General features: G+C 39.2%; 1 protein-coding gene across 8 annotated transcripts in view; it reads left to right on the top strand.

The window, feature by feature from the left end:
- Positions 1–21,124, top strand: part of LTBP1 (latent transforming growth factor beta binding protein 1) — a 194,648-nt gene that overhangs the window by 93,891 nt on the left and 79,633 nt on the right. For all 8 annotated transcript variants that reach the window (XM_032102534.1, XM_032102530.1, XM_032102531.1 and 5 more), the window contains 2 exons: positions 8,143–8,245; positions 14,239–14,310. In XM_032102534.1, coding sequence (XP_031958425.1) covers positions 8,143–8,245; positions 14,239–14,310 — 175 coding nt within the window. The remainder of the gene's footprint in view (positions 1–8,142; positions 8,246–14,238; positions 14,311–21,124) is intronic.

The following is a 21,124-nucleotide window of genomic DNA, read 5'->3' as shown; positions in this document are numbered from 1 at the left end:
TCAACTGCTCTTCAATTACAGGTCTTTTGATTTTAGTGCTTTGAGTTTTTTTTCATACTCTTCTGTGGAATACTTTTCATCTCCCAGCACATTCTTCCTTGCCTCACCTTAGTTAAATTCCCTTAATGTATCTCATTCAAAAACAGTAGGATACTCAAATTCCAGGGCAGAGAGAGTGCGTTTTCTGCAGTGAATTTCCAAGCGAGTGCATACTGTTTCAGTTAGCAACTGGAGCCACCTTGAACTGAAGCTCAGAGGACATTGTGGCACTGATAGTTGAAGAACCTGGTCATATTGTCAGGCCTACAATCACTTTTCATTAATGACATATGAATTCTTTCAGACCACCTCTTCTCTTAGGTGCCTATAGTAACATAAGTGACTGTAACCACAGGCAGCAACTGTGAGGACAGGCTAGTAAAAGGTGTATGAAAATATGTCAGTCCACCAGCTCAGGACAGGGGGAGTGAGAGGGGCAAGAGGAATGAATTTTCGTAGTTTAATAAGAATAGATAAACAAAGGCATACATTTTCATAAATACATTTACACATGTATGTATATGTTGCTTAACTGTGGTTGTTTTCTGAAGTGTCCTCAGCACTGTGAAGTGGAAAGATAACTACAAGAGTAGTATTACTGTTTGAATTTTTAAATAGTATTATAGGGAGCAAATAGTGTTTTGGATGGCTCTGTTTTGTTCTCAAGTCAATTCACTTTTCCTGGCTGCCTCTCTTTTCTCTGACTGGAACGCTTAGCAATTATTTCTCCTCTGGGAGATGTTAATGGTGGTTGCTCCAGGACAGCATATCACGTTACATGATAGCTCACTAGGATACATCCCATGCAAAAGTTGTGGTTCATCATACTCCTTCCTAGTACCACAAGGATTTTTGCAGAGTATGTCATAAACCAAACAGTTAATCTGCAGGCCAGAAACTTGCTATTGACATAAAGATATAGGAAACAAACCTTTACCTAAACTTGCAGATTGCTATATAGAAAATTACATGGAGGAAATAGAGACTTGAAGTTGGGAAATAGACATAATGGAAGCAGTAGGATAAAATTCCAATTAAGATGCAGAACAGTAAATTTCTGAAGACTACTCTATGTTACGATGCCTTCAAAAGCTGGAGACTGGGCATAGTGTCCTGCAAAATATTTTACAGCCATGTCGTCCTTTATTTCTGAAATCCAAGGAGTTGGTCATCTTAGACCACTGATTCACTAAGTCCTAGTCAAAAAGCAAGCAAATAAGGAAGATTTTGTTTCTCTTCTTTAATTCCTCCTCTTCAGATGATTTTCATTTTAATTCTAATAAAAATGCCTTTATTATGACACAGAATATCTTGTTATTTCCCAAAATACTTTACAGCGTCAGTGGTGTACCTAGTAAAGATTGTGTTGGTATTCTTGAGTCCTGTTGATCTTGCATATAATTTCTTTGCATTTAAATCAAGAAAAGAATGCACTTATCTACTGTCTGTCAAAATTCATATAAAGGTAATTAAGCACTACTTTTTCCACCCCTTAGGATCACTTTGAAGTGTTTACTAAGTATATTCAAGTGTTTTCCTATGGTTACTGCATTGCAGTATTATCGCTTGAAAAAGTGGGGGTTTTTTTCCCAAAATTGTTTGGATCTCTTCTTCCCTTCAATGTAAAAATTGTGGTATTTTTTGCAAAACAGTAAGAAATTGGAGAAGCTGATATTTCAAAAAATTCATCTAAATCATGCTCTTTCTGTCTAAATTCACATGTAATGCTGTTCTCTTCAGCAGCTATTTTTGGGTGCTAGATTTACCGAAGGAGACTTCTAGTGATCTCAGCATCTGTAGTTTAAAAACAAAAAAAAGAGTTGTTATTCTGTAGAGAGATACTGAAGTTGCTTCCCTTAATGAAGGGAACACATCGCAAAATGTCCAGAAGAGAAGCTGGCTATGAAGTCCTGTCTGCCTATGTTTGTTCATTCCTCCTCATGTAACTGCTGAGAGGATCATCTCTGAAATGATCACTGCAACAATTTTAGAAATACTGTCTTCTGATCCCCCCTTTTTCTTGTGGTATTTTAAATTCAAGTCAGTACCAGGTTGCCATATTGGGTATACATTCTGTTCCTCACTTGTCAGTGGTTTGCTATATGATGCTTTGTGCTTCCCTTGCAAAATGCTTAAAAAGGTGTGGCACAAAAGATCCATACTTGTTACAGCTCTGTTCAAAAGGATGCCTGAATTGGGGCTGTTTTGGTATTGTGAAGTGAAATTTGGTGGATTATAATGATACTTTGGAAAATCATATTAAAGAAAATCACAATATTACATCTATAGCAAACAATAGAAGCATATTTTGATAGATGAATGGTTTTAATTGAGCTAAATAACATTAATGGTGAACACTAGGAAAGATTTTTGAAAATTATAAGGGTTGTCCATATTTCAGTGCAATCAAAACTCTCACATATGTGTTCAAATGTGTTTCAAATGCCGCTTAGTATGTCTGATCAACAGATATTAGTTAATCAACATCTTGAGCGGGATACATTTGGAGATAGTTTATTTAATACTTTGTTTCAGTAATGTCTTTTACAGGAAACACTTGTTTTGGTTTGAGCAACACCCTGTCAAACAAACTGCTGTCAAAATTACTAGAATACAAAATAAAGCCAAGTGATAGGTGGCAGCTGGAAAAGGTCAGAAATTATCAACATCATATCATGGTCAAGATTCTGACTGCAAATCATTAAGCATTTACTTCATTCAGACAAGTGCACACACTGATCAGCTACTTAACTTTGAGAATATACATAAAGTTTTTAGAAACTGGACTTAGATAATTGGTGAGTTTTTCATGATGGGAAATATTAAACAAATGCATCAAAGTTTTTGAGTTAGAAATCAGAACAGCAAAATATGTTGATTGCCCTTAATGCCTAACCTAACATATTGATACTGCTGTATGCAATATGATCATAATGTGTGTAGTGTGGAGGTGATGACAGTAGTAACATGCCTGTTGAAGTTATTCATTCAACTGTATAAGCATCCCTGTTGAACTTCGTATTTAAGAAAACATTTCCTGTGGAGGTAAATTTCAGGTATTTTCTTTTTTTGACAGCTGTATGAAATGAACTTCGTATTTATCTTCTTTAGGCAGGAGAAATGATACAGTTTTGTGCTTCATCTGGTACTTTTTCTCTTAGAGCACTTTTAAAACCTCTTTTCTTTAGAATAGTCTTAAAAAATACCAATCTCATAAAATAAAATAACTGTCTGGAATTTCTTGAAGCTCATGGTTTGGCTTCTGAAGTTCTTAAACAAATAGACTGTCAGAAATTGGTGTGGATTCATTTCCAGGATTAATGCTTCATTCGCAATAGTTTCTTTGCAAGATCAATACTCTGAAATATCAGAAGATTAAAAATGTATCAGATACCAAAAACACCAAACATTGTTTTAATTACTCAAATAGAAGAAAGCTGGATAATTTTTACTTGCTTATGAAGAATGTTCTGCTTAAGCCAAAACAAATTCTTTACCAGTTCTTCTAGAAAGTCTGGAAGTATTTAAGTTTCTCTCTTCTGCTTATGAGACAATGCCTGTTAGTGAGCCAGTGCTACATGGGATAACACTCTTCATTTGTAACAACCTGTCATTCAGCTGGTCAGTGAGCTAATTAAGTATGTCTGTTAATTGTTTCTGTAATACAGTTTATTAAGTTTGAGGTTTCTTGCTCTGTTTGTCGTGCCTATAGGAAAAAAAAGAAGCAACAATCCAAGGTCTGTGCCTGTTGAGTGGTTTACAGAAAGTTAAACAGTGTATCCATTCACTTCTGCTATTGTGGTATGTGAAATGCAGTCTTTTGAGCTGAATCCCAGAGTCATTAGCTATTAGCTCAGGCAAAGCACCTATCAATTTCAATCATAGTTAATCATGTGACACTCCTTTATTTATGCCTGTACTGTGGTTTTAGCTAACAGCTTGTGACAGGGATTTGTAGATGGGTCATGCAGGAGTGGGAGTCCCAGGAAACCTTGTGGTCCCTTGGTCAGAATCCTCTGCGGCTGCCCTGAGAGTAATTGCTCCCTACTGCACTTTATAGGGAGCGGAATAAATTCCCCCTACTGTCTTAGCAGATGAATTTCAAGGATATAATCCTTCCTTTTCCTTGGCATTGGAAAACACATGAAGCGGTGGTGGCAATACACAGTTTAGCACTCCAGGACTGTGGAGATGGGGCAGAGGCTTGAGTCTGGACAAAGTAACAAAGAGGTGATGTGGCTTGGGGTGGCTTTTGTGCACCAGCACAGGGTCAGCCAGAATTTCAGTCTTCCAGTGGGAATATTCAGTACTTCCTTCAGTTATATAAAATATTGGCATAGGAGCCCAGGCACGCATGGGGAAAAATATGTGGATTCGAAACAATACTTTCAGGGTCTCTGAGGTGCTCTTACCCAGGAAGGACTTTGTTTTATAGCAGTACCATGTGTGCATCATACTGCTGCTACTGCTGAGCCTCTTTCAGCACAGTTGAGCTCTTTTATACCAAACCTTCATGACTTCTTTGCCTTCTGAACCAGTAAGACTTATTTCCATATTATAAGCTCATGACAGAGATATCATTCATGAAAATCTGTACTCTTTTCCAGGAGCCCTCAGGAATACAGACTAGATTAGTTAAAAATATGTGTAGATGATGGATAGGAAAGTGTAAACCTAAGCTTAGGGAATGGCATTATCTTCATGCACAGTCAAGCATGCCTGGGTTTAGCTTTCCTGCTTATTTTAGGCTCATGTGTGTATGTGTTAGAGTTGTGTTGAATGGTGAAACAAACTAAAAAATAGTTATGAATTCCTCCAAGTGACTTTTTCCAGTCACTTGTGATCTCAGAGGCTGAAAAAAACTATCTGAAGTTCAACTAATGAGTTCTTATTGGTAGTAAGATGTGGGTAAGACTTTTGAAGTGGAGAGGAATTACCTACCTGTAGAAATAGAGCTTCAGTTCATCGATGCTTAAGGTTGCAGAAAGGAGGGAGCATCTTAAGAAAATATAGCTGGCTAAGGAACAGTTTGTGCAGTTGCCATGAATGTTTAGAGTATCTGAGCACTGCTAGATGTACCAGAGAAATCAGGGTTTAGTAGCCACAGAAGAACTCTGTTTCTGCTTGAATTAGGACTTTGCAGAGCAGTCATGTTTTGTGATGAATAGCTCCAAAATTACACAGATCTTCCAGGCAATAGGAGCCCCATGTGGGAGTTGCTTTTCTTGTTGCCCAGTTTCTACAATGATCTGGATGTTACCAAATTATCATTGATTCTTCAAGCTTTAATTCGCCATAGAGGCCAGAGGGAGCAGCAGCTTAATCATTGCCAGTTTTTACTGACGGGACTGCAAACACAGTTGCCAGATGACTCAGATTTTGGCATCCTTATTTTTGCTCATGGTTTTTATATGGAAATTTGAAAAAGTTATGACCACAGAGATCATGATTTTCAGTAGAGTGCAAATGCTGTAGCACCACACCTAAACTATAAGCAGGCTTTAGTCCATCTTCCTCCTTGCTTTTTTGCCTTCTTGTTTTTTGCTTGTTACTATTAAATGACACCTTTTCTATTTTGGGAGGAAAAGGAAAAAAAAAAAAAAGGGGGCACAGTTCATGATGGCATGTTGGCTCTCATGTTAAGTGGAATCTTGCCTTGACACACGCGAGCTCCTGGGATGTGTCCTTGAGGTTTTGACCTTGAAGAGAACAGTGGGTGTTAGGTAATATGCCTCACTGCCCAAATGCTCCATTTCTGAGATCATAAGGGGAGGTTGCAACACCAGCTTTGATTCCTCCCATTTCTCTTCAGAGAGTGGAGAGTTGTAAAACCAAGGTACAGTGTGGGGAGAAGAGTTGAGTGCAAAATGCAGCAGCTGACTTGATAACAGCCACAGCATATGACTTTAGTGAGTGGCTTCTCTGTCTTTGAAGAAGCTCTAGGAAAGAGGTTAAGCATCTGTGACTATAAAGCAAAACTTGGTAGCTGTGGTTATAAAGTCAAATGGTCCTTCCTGGAGCATGCCTGCCTGGGATGCAGGTTGAGAAAACCAGCATTGTATAAAGGTGTAACATGAACTCTCTAAGGTTTCTAGAGTAGCCACATGGAGGAGGCATTATGAGTACTCTCCAGTTGGAAGATTTTTTTTAGCTTCTGGGAACTGCAGCACAATCTATGTATTCTCTAGCTAGGGGCAGTTGAAAGAGCTTATTTTGGTTTTGAAAACAGCTGAGCTGCTATAGCAGAATTAAATGTCCATTTATGCATCTTGATGGTATCTCTGAAGTACCAGGCTGGGAGTTGCTTAAGGAAGCACAACTCAGCGGACTCTGATCAGGAATAGTCAGCCTTGTGCTAATCCTACCAGTGCCTAAGCCAGGGGAGTGCAAGACAGCTGAAAGACATGCATTCACCTAGGGTAAGCCTGGGCCTGTATCTAAAAGGTGGGACTTGCTGAGATACCTCAGTGTTTTAACACAGCCAAATACCATCCAGGCAAGGACTATTTCTCATCTCTTGCAACATAGGAAAATTTGTCACCAGGCCCACTCCAGACAGTAATGTGGAAGTAGATTCCTAAAGTTGCACAATAATGGAGCAGTTTGTTTGAACCTGTTTGGCCACTCTGTTCTTTTTGCTGTTCATGTGTCACACCAAACTGAGGCTCAAAGCACAGGGGGTGCTAACCTGTATATGGGTAGTGTGTGGAGGCACACCATAGCCATGCCAAGTTGCCCTGGTGCTAGAAACTTGGATGTATGTGGCTGGCTGTCACCAATCTGGAGGACGCTTCGGACTTCCCACACATCCCTTGACATAGATCTAAGCTTCAGGTGCTGCAAGTGCTGAGCTGTTGCAGGTTGCACATTACAGTCTGGTGTTTAAATAGTGAACTGCTGCTGCTGCTTTTAATTTGTTGAGATACTTCAGGAGGTGTCTGGGGAGTATCTGTGAAAAAGGGACAGAGAAAATGTCTGGGATCATGCCTTGCTGGCCCTCCCTGTGCAGAGGGGACCCTCTGATGAGTCAGAACCCTTGTGGGGTAGCTTGCTATCCTGTTAGTAGTCACACTGTAAAGCTACACAGGGTAACTCTGCTTTAGAAATATCATTGGCTCATGTGTCACAGTATGATTAAGAGCACATTGGAAAAATTTTGGGAAAGTTGGAGGAAGCTGTCAGTGCCTGTGCATTCAGCATGCAGTTGCACTGCGAGTGACTGGGTTACCAGCTAAGTGAAAGCAACCACAGGGCCGCAGCCTGTGGCATAGGATGAGCCAGCTGTCTTGAGCTGAAAGCTATGTGGCAGTGAACATTTGGGTCAGAGGTTTATACTCTGTCAGAACACAGAGTTAGATTAGGGGAAGTCTATTCACGCCATACTGAGGATTCACACTTCAGCACATTTGAATTGTTTGCTGCAGTACCTATTTATATCACATTTGCTTTGAAAGTCCTACTAAGTACAGCTGTTGTGAACTTCTCCTGTGCTTTGTACATTCCACTTGATACTTAACTGGCAGGTTTAGATGTTTGGGGTTTTTTTTAGTGTCTGCATCTCAAATACATTTAAGCTTTCTTTACCATTTAAAATGGAAGAAAATTGCAAAAGTCAAGAATATAACTAATATGTTGTAAGCTTCCAAATATTGCTATTCATATTATTATATTGCACAGTAAGTATGTTATTGATTGGGGGGAAATGAAAATTGACCTCAGAAATTATAAGGTGTTTGAGATAATTCATATAGCTTTTGAAAAAGTGGACAAGCATGTTTTTATGATGAAAAAGATAGGTGCCAATGGTGAATTACTACCTTAGAAATATACTCACTCATTCCTATGACAAACTGTTTTCTTCTGGCTTTTTCTACTTCTTTTCAATTAAACATGGGGGAAGATAATACTGTCACTTAATTTACTCATGCCTGTCTAGAGAGCTTCAGCAATGAGTGGGTACCATTTAAGTTCAGTTAAGAGTTCCATTGAATCTTCAGTGTCTCAGCAAGGGGTTGATCCAAAACGACTGAAAAAGAACGTTGTACTGGAAGTGAGTGTTGTACAATATCACTAACCAGAATATTTTTTACCTGACTATTTCAGTGTGGCAAAGCACTTCCTGGTCTTTCCAAACAAGAAGACTGCTGTGGAACTGTGGGTACTTCCTGGGGTTTTAACAAATGCCAGAAATGTCCCAAGAAGCCATGTAAGTGCTATTTTATTGTTATTCTTGTGGCTTTTTCCCCTCAAGTAGTGTTTTCCCTTTTCTCAGAGGGGAAAAAAAGCAAAAAACCAAAGGAACCTAGCAGAACAAATGTGCTATGATTTGATTAGAGATAGGTTGTAGAAACTGGAATTCTCCCACATGCCAGCAGAGTTACAATATGCAGGCACTTGGTGCAGCCAGCAAAGTTGACGTCGCTGGGTTTTTTCCCCTGTTTCTTCCTCCTTTGAGTCAGTGATGGACTGTTGCATTTACTCAGTGCAGGAAGAGTAATCACATTGAATCATCTTGCCTTTTCCAGTTGGACTTACTTTTTTTTTAAGTTTGCACAGAAATCTTAAATTATAGAGGCGCCAGTTTCTGCTTGGAGAGAATGCAATGACCTCTCGGGACTGCAGATGAAATTTCAAGTTTGGAGCCAAGGTCTTCCAAGCTCTAAACTGTCAGTTGGTTTTTTTTCCTCTGCTTTTGAAATATCTCCCCCAATGATTAGACAACAACAAAGACTTTCTTCACCATTTTATTATGATTTGACATCATATTATAATGAGAAAGGAATTTTGAATTATTTGCATGATCGGTGAGGATGATCTCTTAAACTTTTTGTGAATGACATTATTGTTGCACAGGAATAGTAATACTTCTGTGTCATGTCGTATTTTCGGCATTAAATGAAAGATGGGAAAAGATAATGTAATCTCTGTTTTGCAGATGGAGTGGACCGGCATTTACTGGGCCAAAAATAGGTCATTAAATTGCAGCCATTCTTACCTAGTTCTTCTAGGACCCTGTTATTCAGATAGCAGTGCTGGAAACATGTTCAGTGTTTGATTTTTTGGAAACATGCATTTCTCTGCTAGTCTTAATGTGGATGTAAATACAATTCCAGCAGAAAATCTGCTATTACTCCTATTTCTCGACTTCTCCTTCCATAGGAGACTGATATAAATTTATGCTGACTCAGTGTGATTTGCTAGTTTCTGAAACAATTTGTGCATTGGAGTATGTTTATCTTCTGATGTGCTTTAGAAGGAGAGCCTCCTTGGGTGTTCGAAGGTCATAGTTAATAAGACTGAGGTATCTGTTTTATTCCTGTAGCATGTAAATACAATTTCTAAAAGGAGCATACGTTCCAACCATATGAAATCTAACAAAGGCAAGTGCCAGATTCTGCATCTGGCCCTGGCCAGCCCAGGATGTATGCACAGACTGGGGAGTGAGAGGCTGGAGAGCGATGCCAGTCAGAAGGCTGACCATGAGCCAGCAGTGCCCTGGCAGCCAGGAGGGCCAACCCTGTCCTGGGGTGCATCAAGCACAGCATTGCCAGCCGGGCAAGGGAGGGGACTGTCCCGCTCTGCTCTGCACTGGGGCAGCCTCACCTCAAGTGCTGGGGGCAGCTTTGTGCGACACAAAGTAAGAAATATAAAGCTCTTAGAGAGTGTCCAAAGGAGGGCAATGAGGATGGTGAAGGGCCTTGAGGGGAAGCTGTATGAGGAGCAGCTGACGGCACTTGGTTTGCTCATCCTGGAGAAGAGGAGATCTCATTGAGGTGAGATCTCCTTGCAGTTACAACTTCCTCATAAGGGGAAGAGGAGGGGCAGGTGCTGATCTCTTCTCTCTGTGGTGACCAGTGACAGGACCTGAGGGAATGGCCTGAAGTTGTGTCAGGGAGATTTAGGCTGGATATTAGGAAGAGGTTCTTCACCCAGGATGAAGATGGATGGCTGGGCACCGGAACAGGCTCCCCAGGGAAGTGGTCACAGCACCAGCCTGACAGAGTTCAGGAAGTGTTCGGACAATGCAGTTGAATTACAACTGAAAGTCTAGTTCATCAGAAGCATATTGACAAGTGAAGTGTTGCTTTTTTGAATGTAGGCATGCTATGAGAAAAATCACAAAAAAGCCTGAAATGTGCTTCAGCCGAAAATTGGGTGGAACTACTAATACAAATTTTTGGTGCCTGGTTTGAAGGGAAGCTCACTTGTTAGTTCTTCATAGTTCAGGTAAAATACTGATTGTCTCAGCCTGGAATCCACAGATATGTAGATTAGGCAGCTGCTTAATGTTACAGTGCTCAGCACAGTGTTAAGAGCAAGCAAACAGGGAAGCTGTGACAAACCATGTCTGAAGTTCTGATCCATAGATGCTTCCTAAGCAGGTGCAGAGAAATGCTTGAACTCACTTAAAAACCTCTCCTGAAAGGAAGTCCACCACCCTTTTCTCAAAGCACTGAGTAGAAATAATTTATTTAAATGTTAATGAGGTGAGCAGTGTCGTTTTGTTGTAAAGGCTTAATGGCTAGCACACTTGCTCAAGATGGGACACTTCAGAGGTCCTTTGTCTGCCAGAATAATTTCTAATCTACATTTTATACCTATGAGGAGATGCCCTAACCCATAAAATGTAGAAACAATTCTTGGAACAGTTCTAGGAACCCAGTCTCTTTCCCAGATTCCTTAATTACTTACAGTATGAGTCATGCTCACTCCCGCTTTCTGGCTCAATTTGGAGTTGTTTTCTTGAATGTAACTGCATGATTTCAGGAAGAGACAGAGAATGGTGCCACTTGGAATATTCCTCTCCTTCTGATTAAAGCATTCCTGGAAAGTAAGGATTTGTGTCTCCTAGACGTAATAGGATACATTTCTCATCTTTCTAGGTGGGAGTTCTCACTTTACATTAGTGTTTTATGAAAGGAGGAGGAGAAGGATGCACTATCTGTTTTATCCAGATTAAAATACAGTGTCATTATATCAAGAGTGTGATTTGGTAGGTGTATGCTTCAAGAGTATTCATTGGATCTGTCAAGAAGCTTTAGTAGCAGTGTACGTATTTTCTCTAGGCTACATTTGATTTAGGAATGATTCTAAGTATGATGCTATTTAATCAGGCCATGTCTTATGGCAATTCTGCATGGATGCAAATGGTGAATTTTTAGATTTTTAAGAACTGAATGTGATACATTTGGTGTGTTGCACGTGTTTAAGTGATCTTACAGCATCTTAAAATTTTATAGATGTTCAGTTTGAACTTAGGCACAAAACTTGAACCCCCAAAATCTGTTCTGGATCTGGGTCAAAGTATCTTTTGGGCATAGGTGTCAAACTAAGCCAAACTAAGCCTGACAGTATCAAAGTGTTATGGTTCTGTAGAGTAAACAATTTCCAAATATAAATGTAAATTTATTAGAAGATTTAATGAAAGTCTGGAATGGAAGCTGAAGGATTTATATTCATCAAGTATTTTTATTTTTACAACACTGGGAATGCTTCAGTGGTAAAAAGAGTATGCATATGTATTTATATGTATAAATTTATATGATACTGGATGGAAGAACTTGGGAGTTGAGTAGATAATTAGTAAGTTGTCAGTTAAGTGATATCTGTGCTGGTGTCTCAACAGGTGAAGTTAGTCCCACATTCTTATATAATTTTGACATGTTCTGATATTTCACTAAATTAGTATTACCCTTTTTATTGTAGTTGTTTTGGAAGCAAACAGACCTCCTTTTGCTTGTATGGTTTTATGCCTCGTAAACTTAAGGTGGACCTGTTTTTATAATAATATGTAATCAGGTCGTGATCTTCTGCATAACCCACTTCAACAAAATATTTAAGCATATACTTCAGTGTCACTAGGAGGCACTTCTCTCTTCAATCAACTACTTAAGGACATGAATAAGTTTGTGTATGTCTTGCTCCCATTGTCTTACAGAGGGCTCAGTCATCTTTGTAAAGACTTGAGTGTTTTGGGTAACAGCCACTGCTCAGTCAGGGCTTCTGCCCTGTTGCAAATGTGAGTGCCTTGGCCTGAGACAGCTGCCATGTCTGTAAGTTTGTGGGTTATTCAGTATTACTGAAAACCAAAAGAAGTTTTGGAACAGATCAACATTTGTGAGGGCTTCTAACAGAAGACAACTTTGAAGAAGAAGGGTCTTTCAGTGTTATGTGGGAATGTTTGTGATTGGTCAGGCTTCTCGCTAACTTAGTAATTACAAACAGGTTGTTTAGGTGAGTAAAGGGTAAGTAACTGCCAGACTCCATCCAGCTCCCACATGGATCACAAGCCATCACTGAACAAGCTGCTTCTCTACTGTAACTTGCTTACATTTCTGCTCTTTGTAAAAGGAAGAAAACAGCTGCTAGTAAGCTGCCATTTCCTGTTCCTTGTGGGAGTAGGAGGATGAGGAAGGAGGGAGAGGTTAAAATCTCTGACTTCAGTCCACCACTGCACTTTCTAGAGCAGCTGAGTCACCCTGGAAGGGAAAATGTGTTGCAGCACTGGAAAAGACCTGGCATAGGTTATGGGCTGGTCTCCATCTACAACTGGAAGTTGTTTTCATTCAGCAGGCTGCACTGCAGGGTACCATTCCTGCCCACAGAAAGTTACAGAGACTCTCTTGGTTTTAGTGTGAATGAAATCAGGTCAGTAATGGCAAACACAGATCAGTTGGGACATAATGAGTGCATTATGAGTTTGATTCTGCCAACATGAGTACTAGTAGTTTCATTGACACTTTTCGGGATCAGAAGTAGACTAATGCATTGTGCTTTTGAAAGTCTCTTTAAATTTCAGCTGGTTTTAATATTAACATTGTGAAAAGACTGAAAAATCTGCCTTGGAAGCTAAATGTGTAGCTGCCACTTTATTAGAGAGACAAAATTTCAAGTTGTAATTTGTGTTAAAATGGTTGTAGTCAGTGTAAAGATGGAGAAGTATGTGTTCAGAGCTGTAATAACATTGTTGCTGTATTTTTACTGTGTTTTAACCATTTTCCCATTATGCAATGTCTAAGGAGAATCTTAATGTTTTATTTAAGCATTATTTTAAATAATTCACGGAAATTTGAAAATAAAACTATCTCGCTCCAAAGCCTGCTACTCAAGTTCAACACTTAAATTTTTCCAAATAATAGGCAAAGCTTTACAACTAGTTAAAATAATTATCTTGTTTTCTTTTTTTTCCCCCCACCATTACAGTCAACCAGGTGCCAGTTTTAAACTAAGCTGCAGGGATAAATTTGCGAATCAGGCATTATTTGAAGTGAAGCCAATCAACAGCAGTATCTTATTCAGTTGTTCTGTCTTATTTGACAGTTTACATACAGTAAAGATGGAAACTCATGAATCTGGTGGGTTTTGGGGGTGATTTTTGTCTGTTGAACATTTGGAACGCTTTTTAGATGAAACAAAAGATCTGACAAAATACAAGCTATCTCCGTTGTAACACTCAAATTATGAAAAACTCTCTTGACTCTTATTAAAAGCTTTTATGTGATCATAGTGCCAAAAATTTAGTCCTATATGCTTAACGAAGTACTGGGCTTTGCCAAGAAATTAGCTTTTAGTGCATAACCATACAATGAAGTTACTGCTCTCATTTATGATAAAGAGTTTTCTGTAGTCTGAAAAGCAACCTTAAGTGGAGGAAAGAAACAATTAATAGAAATAAAGAGCTAGTTAACCGAACTCTTTCTAGTTTGGCAAAATTCAATTCAGTCTTTATTTTGCAGTGTTGTTGTATCTGTGACTGTTTACACTGATCAGCCAGTAAGTGAAGTGAAGCTTAGTGTTCTAAAATTCAACAGCTCTGTTAGGGAAATCCCAAATGTTTCCATAATGAATCTTCAACTTTATCTTTTTCAAATGTGGTATTTATAGCTGGTTTGCAAGAGTAAATATTTGAATATTTCAGAACATACAGGATGAAAGATGTCCTGATTTCAACAATTTGTTTTGTTTGTTTTTTTAACACAAATTTGACTGGATAACCAAAGACTTAAGTGGTACACACATTGAAAGACATGGAAACTAAGGTTACCTGTACAATCTTTAATTTAATTTCTTTGTCTTTTTGCTTAACCATTCATCACAAAACCTTATAATTTTTTTAATATAGTTCTATAATAATTTGGCTATCAGGCTCTGTAAGCATGTGAATTAGCAGTATTTAACTGATGTAAATTTTTTTTTCAGCTTACCACGGATACGGTCCTATGATGGAATGCCCACAAGGCTACAAGAGGATCAATGCTACATTTTGTCAAGGTATGATAGTACCCACAATTGATTGTGTTTATTTTGAGTACTGGCTTTCTGTGACAATTTCTTTGATATTGATGATTTAGATGAATCAGTCCAGTTCATTTATTTATATTTGGGAAAAAATCTTGAGACTACTTTTGACTCTTTCCAAATATTGGCAACTCTGTAAGAGTGGCTCTTTTCCTCCAGGGAAAACAACTTCTGAAACTTTTATGTATACACTCCTTTTCTTTGATGATTTATAAAGATGACTTCATACAGATTCTTTTACTTGGTTTTTGTGTAGAAATACATTGTTTTGTCAGTTTTTTTTGCTAAACAGTGAATCTGCAGACATATTCAGTTAAGTCAGATGAAACTAGCAATACAGAATAATTTTTGTAATCATGAAAGTGTAGAGCAATCAGAGAACAATTTTTTTGGACTCAAGAGGTTAGGCACAACAGTACTGAGAAAAGCCAGGTAATGTCCCTGGCAAGTGGAGATGAAAAGCATGAATACCTGGCTGCTGTGTAAAGAAGTGACCCACCTACTCCAGAATGTGCATAGTGCAGGTGAGGATGTATGGAGTTAGACAACGGCCTGGTTGTGTTACTCCGAGATTATTATTGCCGTGGCAATAAATATAAGAAGTTATCAAAACATACAGGATTGTGGGGTCTGCATGACCATGCAGCTACAAAGCAAGGCTTGGGACATTTGGATTCTCCTGGTCTATAGCATCTCTGACAAAGCTGAAGAGATGACCACAGGCAAATGCTCATTCTTTCTGTGTATCTTGGAGCACTGCACAGAGGTGCCAGATGAGGATATAGCAGAAAGCCTAATTGCTTGTCTGACTTGTTTGGCACAGCACAAGTAAACAAGAAAAAGGAACTCTGAGAAGATGTAAGCAATCTTGCAGTAGTGTTCTGGAGAGGGATTTGGGAAGGAAGGGAAAAACGAGTTCAAGTGAAGCTGATACTGCTGTGGCCAGGTTTCTTAATCACTGTTGTATTTCAAAGGTAAAAGAGGTCCCAAAAAAACAGTAGTGGTGGTGGAGAGCTGGATAAAATGAAAGAATAATTCATGTTAAAGGATAAATGTAGGCATTTTAGACATAAATTTAATCTTATTTAACTAAAAACTTTCACTTTGCATGTTAATGAGGGAATGTACAATAGCCAGTTGCATAAAGAAATTATTTACCCACCAAAATAATAAAGTTCGTTGAGCACTAAACACAAACATCATGCTGGTTCACTGCTGAGGGAGATGTGAGCTGCTGTCTGCAAGTTTAGCCACCTGAGCCTATCTGCTGCTTAGGTCTCTACCTAGTGGTTTACTAGCTTGCAGGGTAGGGGCGTTTGGAGGACTGGATGGCTCAAAAAAGTAAATGGAGGAGAGCTGCCAATTGCACCTCAAGAGCTTGTTCCCTGATCTACAGTGAAAGACTGTAGAGTCTTTTTAATAAATAAAAGGGATGGGGAGATGTTGATGGCAATTTACTAATGAGGGACTGCAAGGTGAAAAGGTGAGGGAGGTACGTGTGAGATGTCAATGGCAGCCTTTTTATGCCTCAAACATGCAGGTGATGTATGTATTTCAACAAGATGGTTCCAGCTGTTTTGAAAGAGATTGTCTTTTTCCACATATCAGTCATGAGGTTTTTCAGAGTCTGCAAAAGAGAGGTTTTCTAACTTTCAGCACAGAAAGTGTCTAGAAGATGCTATAATGTGTTAGTGCCATCGTGCATCCCTCTGAGCTTGATCCAGAAGAGACAGGAGCTTTTGATATCTTCAGCAGTTTTGTGTATACCCCACAGAATACACAATGGTTTCAGACAGCAGCAACCCAGCAGGCATTTAAAGGCAAGTAGGGCATTCAGTTCAAGAGGTTGAACCCAGGTGTTGGCAAACCTTATTTCATGGAAACGAAGATCCTTAATCAGGGTTATAGACAGTTAGAAAATGGTCTGGTGCTTGTGAAGGTTGCCAGAAATAGGCCAGGAAGTTGTTTCACTGAGCGGTGACAGGCTGATAGAGAGAGAGAGAACATATGTATCTGGGTAGGAGTGTAAGAGGGAGCTAAGTACTGCCAGTACAGAAATAGATCTGTATGTGATGTGGTAGGCTAATCATTGGGGTTTGCACCGGATTTTGATAATTTTTCCTGTGACACAGTTTTGTACTACATAACTAAAACTGCAAGAAATATGAGGCTTTAAATAATTTGTTTTATACTTCTGTCACTATCTCAGAAGAGAGTGAGCTGTAGAACTCTAATATAACTTGGAATTGATACACGGAAATTTATAATGTAGTGTTTAATCATGAAATGATAGTAAGATTATCTTACCAGACTGTTTTATGAATTTGGGATGGGGACAATCTCTAACTTTCCTGGAGAGGGATGAGGTAGTAGCTGTTGGAGGTTCCCCTTATTGTTTTATTGAGGCTTGAATGGCTTCTCTGTATTTGCTCAATAAGACACTCCAACAAGGAGATACAGATGGGAGAAGGAACATGAAACAAAGCCACGATGGAATCTAGTCCTATTGAAGTCAGTAACAAGATTACCATTTTCTTTCAGAGGGTCAGGATTTTGACCTCTGTTTGAATGTTCTTCAGGAAAGCTAGTTTCATAAGTTGAAAGCTGGCTGGCAGGGTGCATTTCAGCCCTGAAATGGTTATTAGCATGTGTTTCTCAATGGGTCAGCCAAAAGTGTCCTGTTTGTTTATCTGAAGCAGACATGCTTTCCTATAAGAGAGGAGGACAGGGCTAATGAAGAAAGAGCTGACCGTATCACTAACACAGACAGCAGTACATGTCAAGAGAAAACTGTTTAAGCTGCTGGCGTGGGAGTATTCATATTCCTTTAAGAATCCTTACAATTAAATTGGGAGTGGAACAGCATGTCCATATGCAAGTGTACATTTTAATTAGATTATTCTTTGCTGAAAGGGTATGCATGCTGTGTCCGTGCTTAGAAAGGGCCAGGGTTGCCAGACCAAATAGTAATGAGGATATGTTTCTGAATCCCTGCCTACAGCTAAAAGAGATTGGTTTTTTCACCTCTATGTTGTCCAACTTTCACTGCCTTTGAAAACTCAGGCCTAAAAGCCTAATTAACCTTTTGTTCTACTTTGGTTTTGCAGTCAAAAGTCTACATAGGCTTCAGAAACTAAGGAATATTAGTGTGATTAATAACCAGATCATTATTTTTTTCCTTTCAAGTGAGTGAATTAATGTAATGAAGCATTCTTCTCTCTAATGTGTAAGTAGGACCACAAAGAATCATCTGTGGGTATGTTAATTCAAACAGTTTAGCATAATTACTATCAAGAAAGCTTTTTCCCTCCTCAGTAATTATCTTTTCAATGGGGTGATTTATTACATGTACACACATGGATGCCCTAAGGCTGTCATTAGAGCCAAAATACAGCTTATCAGTGTTGCAAGTTCTTTGTCAGAATCCACATGCTATGCTAATTTCTGGTTCCCTGCTTAGAGTTATACTTACTGTTTCCTTAGTCTGCTAGTGGTTTCTTGGAAAACTGAAATAGAATGGAAAAAAACAGCTGGTGAAAAGGTTTGGATTCATTTTTCAGGAAACTTAACATATTGCCAACAGAGCACTTTAGAAATCTTATCTTGAAGAACTGGAAAAATACCTGAACACTTGTTGTTTTGCAATGAAGTAAGAAGTGCATGGAAGTTCTTGGAAAGCCCCTATATTCTTAAAATTAAATGTTTATGAACTTTCAGAAACTAGTACTTGTATGTTGATAGATCAAATTCTATAATCATGTGCTCTGGAGACTTGAAGCACTTTTCCCTTGGTTTCATCATGTTTTAAGATAAATTTTGAAGGTATATTCTTCCCTCCTACATTTGTCCCTAAAATAAAGTAATAATTTGTTTCTCTCTGCATGTTGTATATTTATTTCACTACTTTTAAATAATAAAAGAGCTTCCTTAATAAGAAATGCTGTTTAATGTTACTTAGTTACTAAGTCAACAACCATCTTTCAAAGACCTTCTTTCATGATGATCACAGTGAGAATTAAATATATCTCCAGAAATTGGGCTGGGTTGCTGTTTGGACACTGATTATGTGTTTGAGAAGTGTGGCTCTGCAAACTTTCATTCCAGTAAATTCCACGCAAAAGCACAAAACGAGTTGGACTGATTTCTTCTGCTGCTGTTCTCTTAGCTCACAGAAATCAGTGGGTCGTTTCTTAGAATAAGCAGCTGTTTTTTCTGTAATTTTAAAAAACATTGCAGTAGTTTCATTAACAATGAAACCTTGTTTTTTGTTTCTTTTACCTCTCATTCTCACTAATCCAAGTTATTATTGAAACAATCAACTATAATGGAGGCAGTAAAATCTGGATATTGTATTTTTCTTAGAGGATATTAATAGTGGTTAATGTACCTATAGCAGAAACAGTTGGAACAGTATTTTCTGTGGTGTTAATCGGTAATTGATTGTAATTGGTTTTCATGAAGAGAATAAAAATTGATGCCTGCATATTGAGTCAATTTGGAGATCATTCAGTCAGATGGCACTCCCAGTGAAGCCTAACTTACCAGATGTAGCGGGTTGAGTTCGAAACCGGGCAGAAACACCAATTAAATGTAGTGGTTTTGATTCAAAATATCCATTATTTACTTATTTTTTCTTCTGTGAGATAAGAATTAGGAGAAAAGCAAAGCAGGCACAAACCTTAAACAGTTGTAGTACAACGAAAGAGCTTTATTACTAACAGAATTAAAAGTAAAGAGAAAACAACAAAACAAAATTAAAGTAAATTCCCCCCCCCCCCCCCCCTCCTTTCCAGCACTTCTCTCCTTTTATCCAGCTCACACAAGGGATAACAGAACATGGGATGTTAGTCAGTGTTGCAGTTCTTGAAAATCTTTCTCTTATGCTTAAGGAAGAAAAGGTTTTCCTTCAGTTGCACGTGGTTCCCAAACTGCTACCAATAGCAGACCCGCCCGGAAACAAACAGTCTGCTGTGTGTAGAACATCTCTCCCATGAAGAATTTCACAGTTCTTTCATACTACAAAACATGGGGCCATCACATGGGGTTATTCATCTTTTAAGGATAAAGTTCTTTTTGGCCTGCACACAGAGGCTTTTCTTCTCCACAAGTCTCTAACAGCCTTCTTACTACTTCTGTATAGCCTGGCATAGGCACTCTTCACAAACTTCATAGGCACACGAGGATACTCCATCCCCCCATGTTCTTCAAATGGATTAAAGAGACAAACAGTTTGTGGTATTACAGTTTCTTACCACGGAATGCAAGAAGGTTTCTTTTAAGCTGCGCGCCAGAATCGCGGCACCGCCCTCTTTTCTCCCGTCGCCATGCTCAGCTCCGTCCCACGGGACTCACTTCTCTTTCTCTCTGACTCTGAAGCCGCCATGTTGAAGAGTGTTCTTGTTCGGGCTTTACGGTGGGGAAAGCCTCGCTCCCTCTGTGCTGCTGGCTGCGTGGTGTCCTCTTCAGTTCAGCACGAAGTGTGCTGGCTGCAGACAGGAGGCTCTGCCGGCTCCCGCTGGCTCCGCCGGCTCCGCATGGAGAGGAGAGGGACCCCGCCTGGCCCCAGAAGCCGCGCTGGATGGGTTAGCTGTGGCAGTCCATGGCTGGTTTTAGCTGCCTGCGGCTCTGGGACAGTCCCCCCCAGCGACCCAGGGTCCGTGCCGTGGTGCTGAGAAAGGGGGAAAGGGGCAGTGGTCCCGGCCCGGCCCAGCGGGGCCGGGAGGCTCGGAGCCCCCCCACCTTCCAGCAGGCGAGCTCCAACCAAAAAGGGGAAGTCCCGCCTTTCTGTGTGGTTTAAATATGTAAATTGTGAGAAGCGTAATTGGTCTTAAAGACTGTCCATCAACTCAGGGTCAACCCAACACACCAGAATGTGTCAAATTTTCACAATTGACATATTGGCATAAATTATATATTCCAGTCTAAATTTGCAGTATGATTTATTATGCGTATTAAAGCACTTACAGTATGAAAACATCTATCAAGGCAGATATTACTAAATAACATTTGATGACTGACCTCTAGGATATTCTTAATTAAGATGTTGCCTAAATACTTTGGCAAATTCTAGTTAGTATATAATTGATCTAGAAGGCTTTCTTTGCTTAAATGCAGTGAAGTGTTTTAAGGGTGCGTGGGTCTTACTGAAAGAGAAGTCATTCTCTTTGCATCAGAAGGAGGTAAATATTTTCCACTTGGTTTTATTGCTTAGTAGTTTAAACAAAGTCAGTCAGTTTTTAATAAGCATAGAGATAGGATTTGAGAGCTAACTGTAGAAGTCCCCCTTCAGAAATTTATCTTTCCACAGTGCTTAGGCCTATGATCAGCTATTAAGATTGCTTGTGTCCTCCAGCACCAGACACTTGGGACAGAGGGGGTGAGATGGGCTGCAGTATTTTTCTAGCCACAAGTTTATTCTGAGTATTTCAGTGAAGTTACCAGGGCTGTGGTGGTCTGACTAGAAGTCCTTGCTTCTACAAGTTCCTGTTCTTGGTCCAAATTTTATAAGAATCTTCCAGATGTCATGACTGTCCTAGCTGAAAGCAGGTGCATATTTAGTTTTCATACCTTGTTATATGTTGTCTTAAAAATTGTGAAATTATATGTTGTTTTCCTCTAGTGCACGTAATGTCACTTTGAAAATCTGAATTGTTCATTGTTTTTTGAGTCATATTAATTCATGTAATCAAAAATCACCTGCCAAATTTGTAACATAGCAAACTCAGTGATACAAGTGAGATCTATGGTTTCAAAAGAGGAATTTTTTTTTAATTAATACTCAATCACT

This window comes from Corvus moneduloides, chromosome 3 (genome assembly GCF_009650955.1).
Source record: "Corvus moneduloides isolate bCorMon1 chromosome 3, bCorMon1.pri, whole genome shotgun sequence".
NCBI classification, from domain to species: Eukaryota; Metazoa; Chordata; class Aves; order Passeriformes; family Corvidae; genus Corvus; species Corvus moneduloides.
This window is presented reverse-complemented; position numbering and strand designations above follow the sequence as displayed.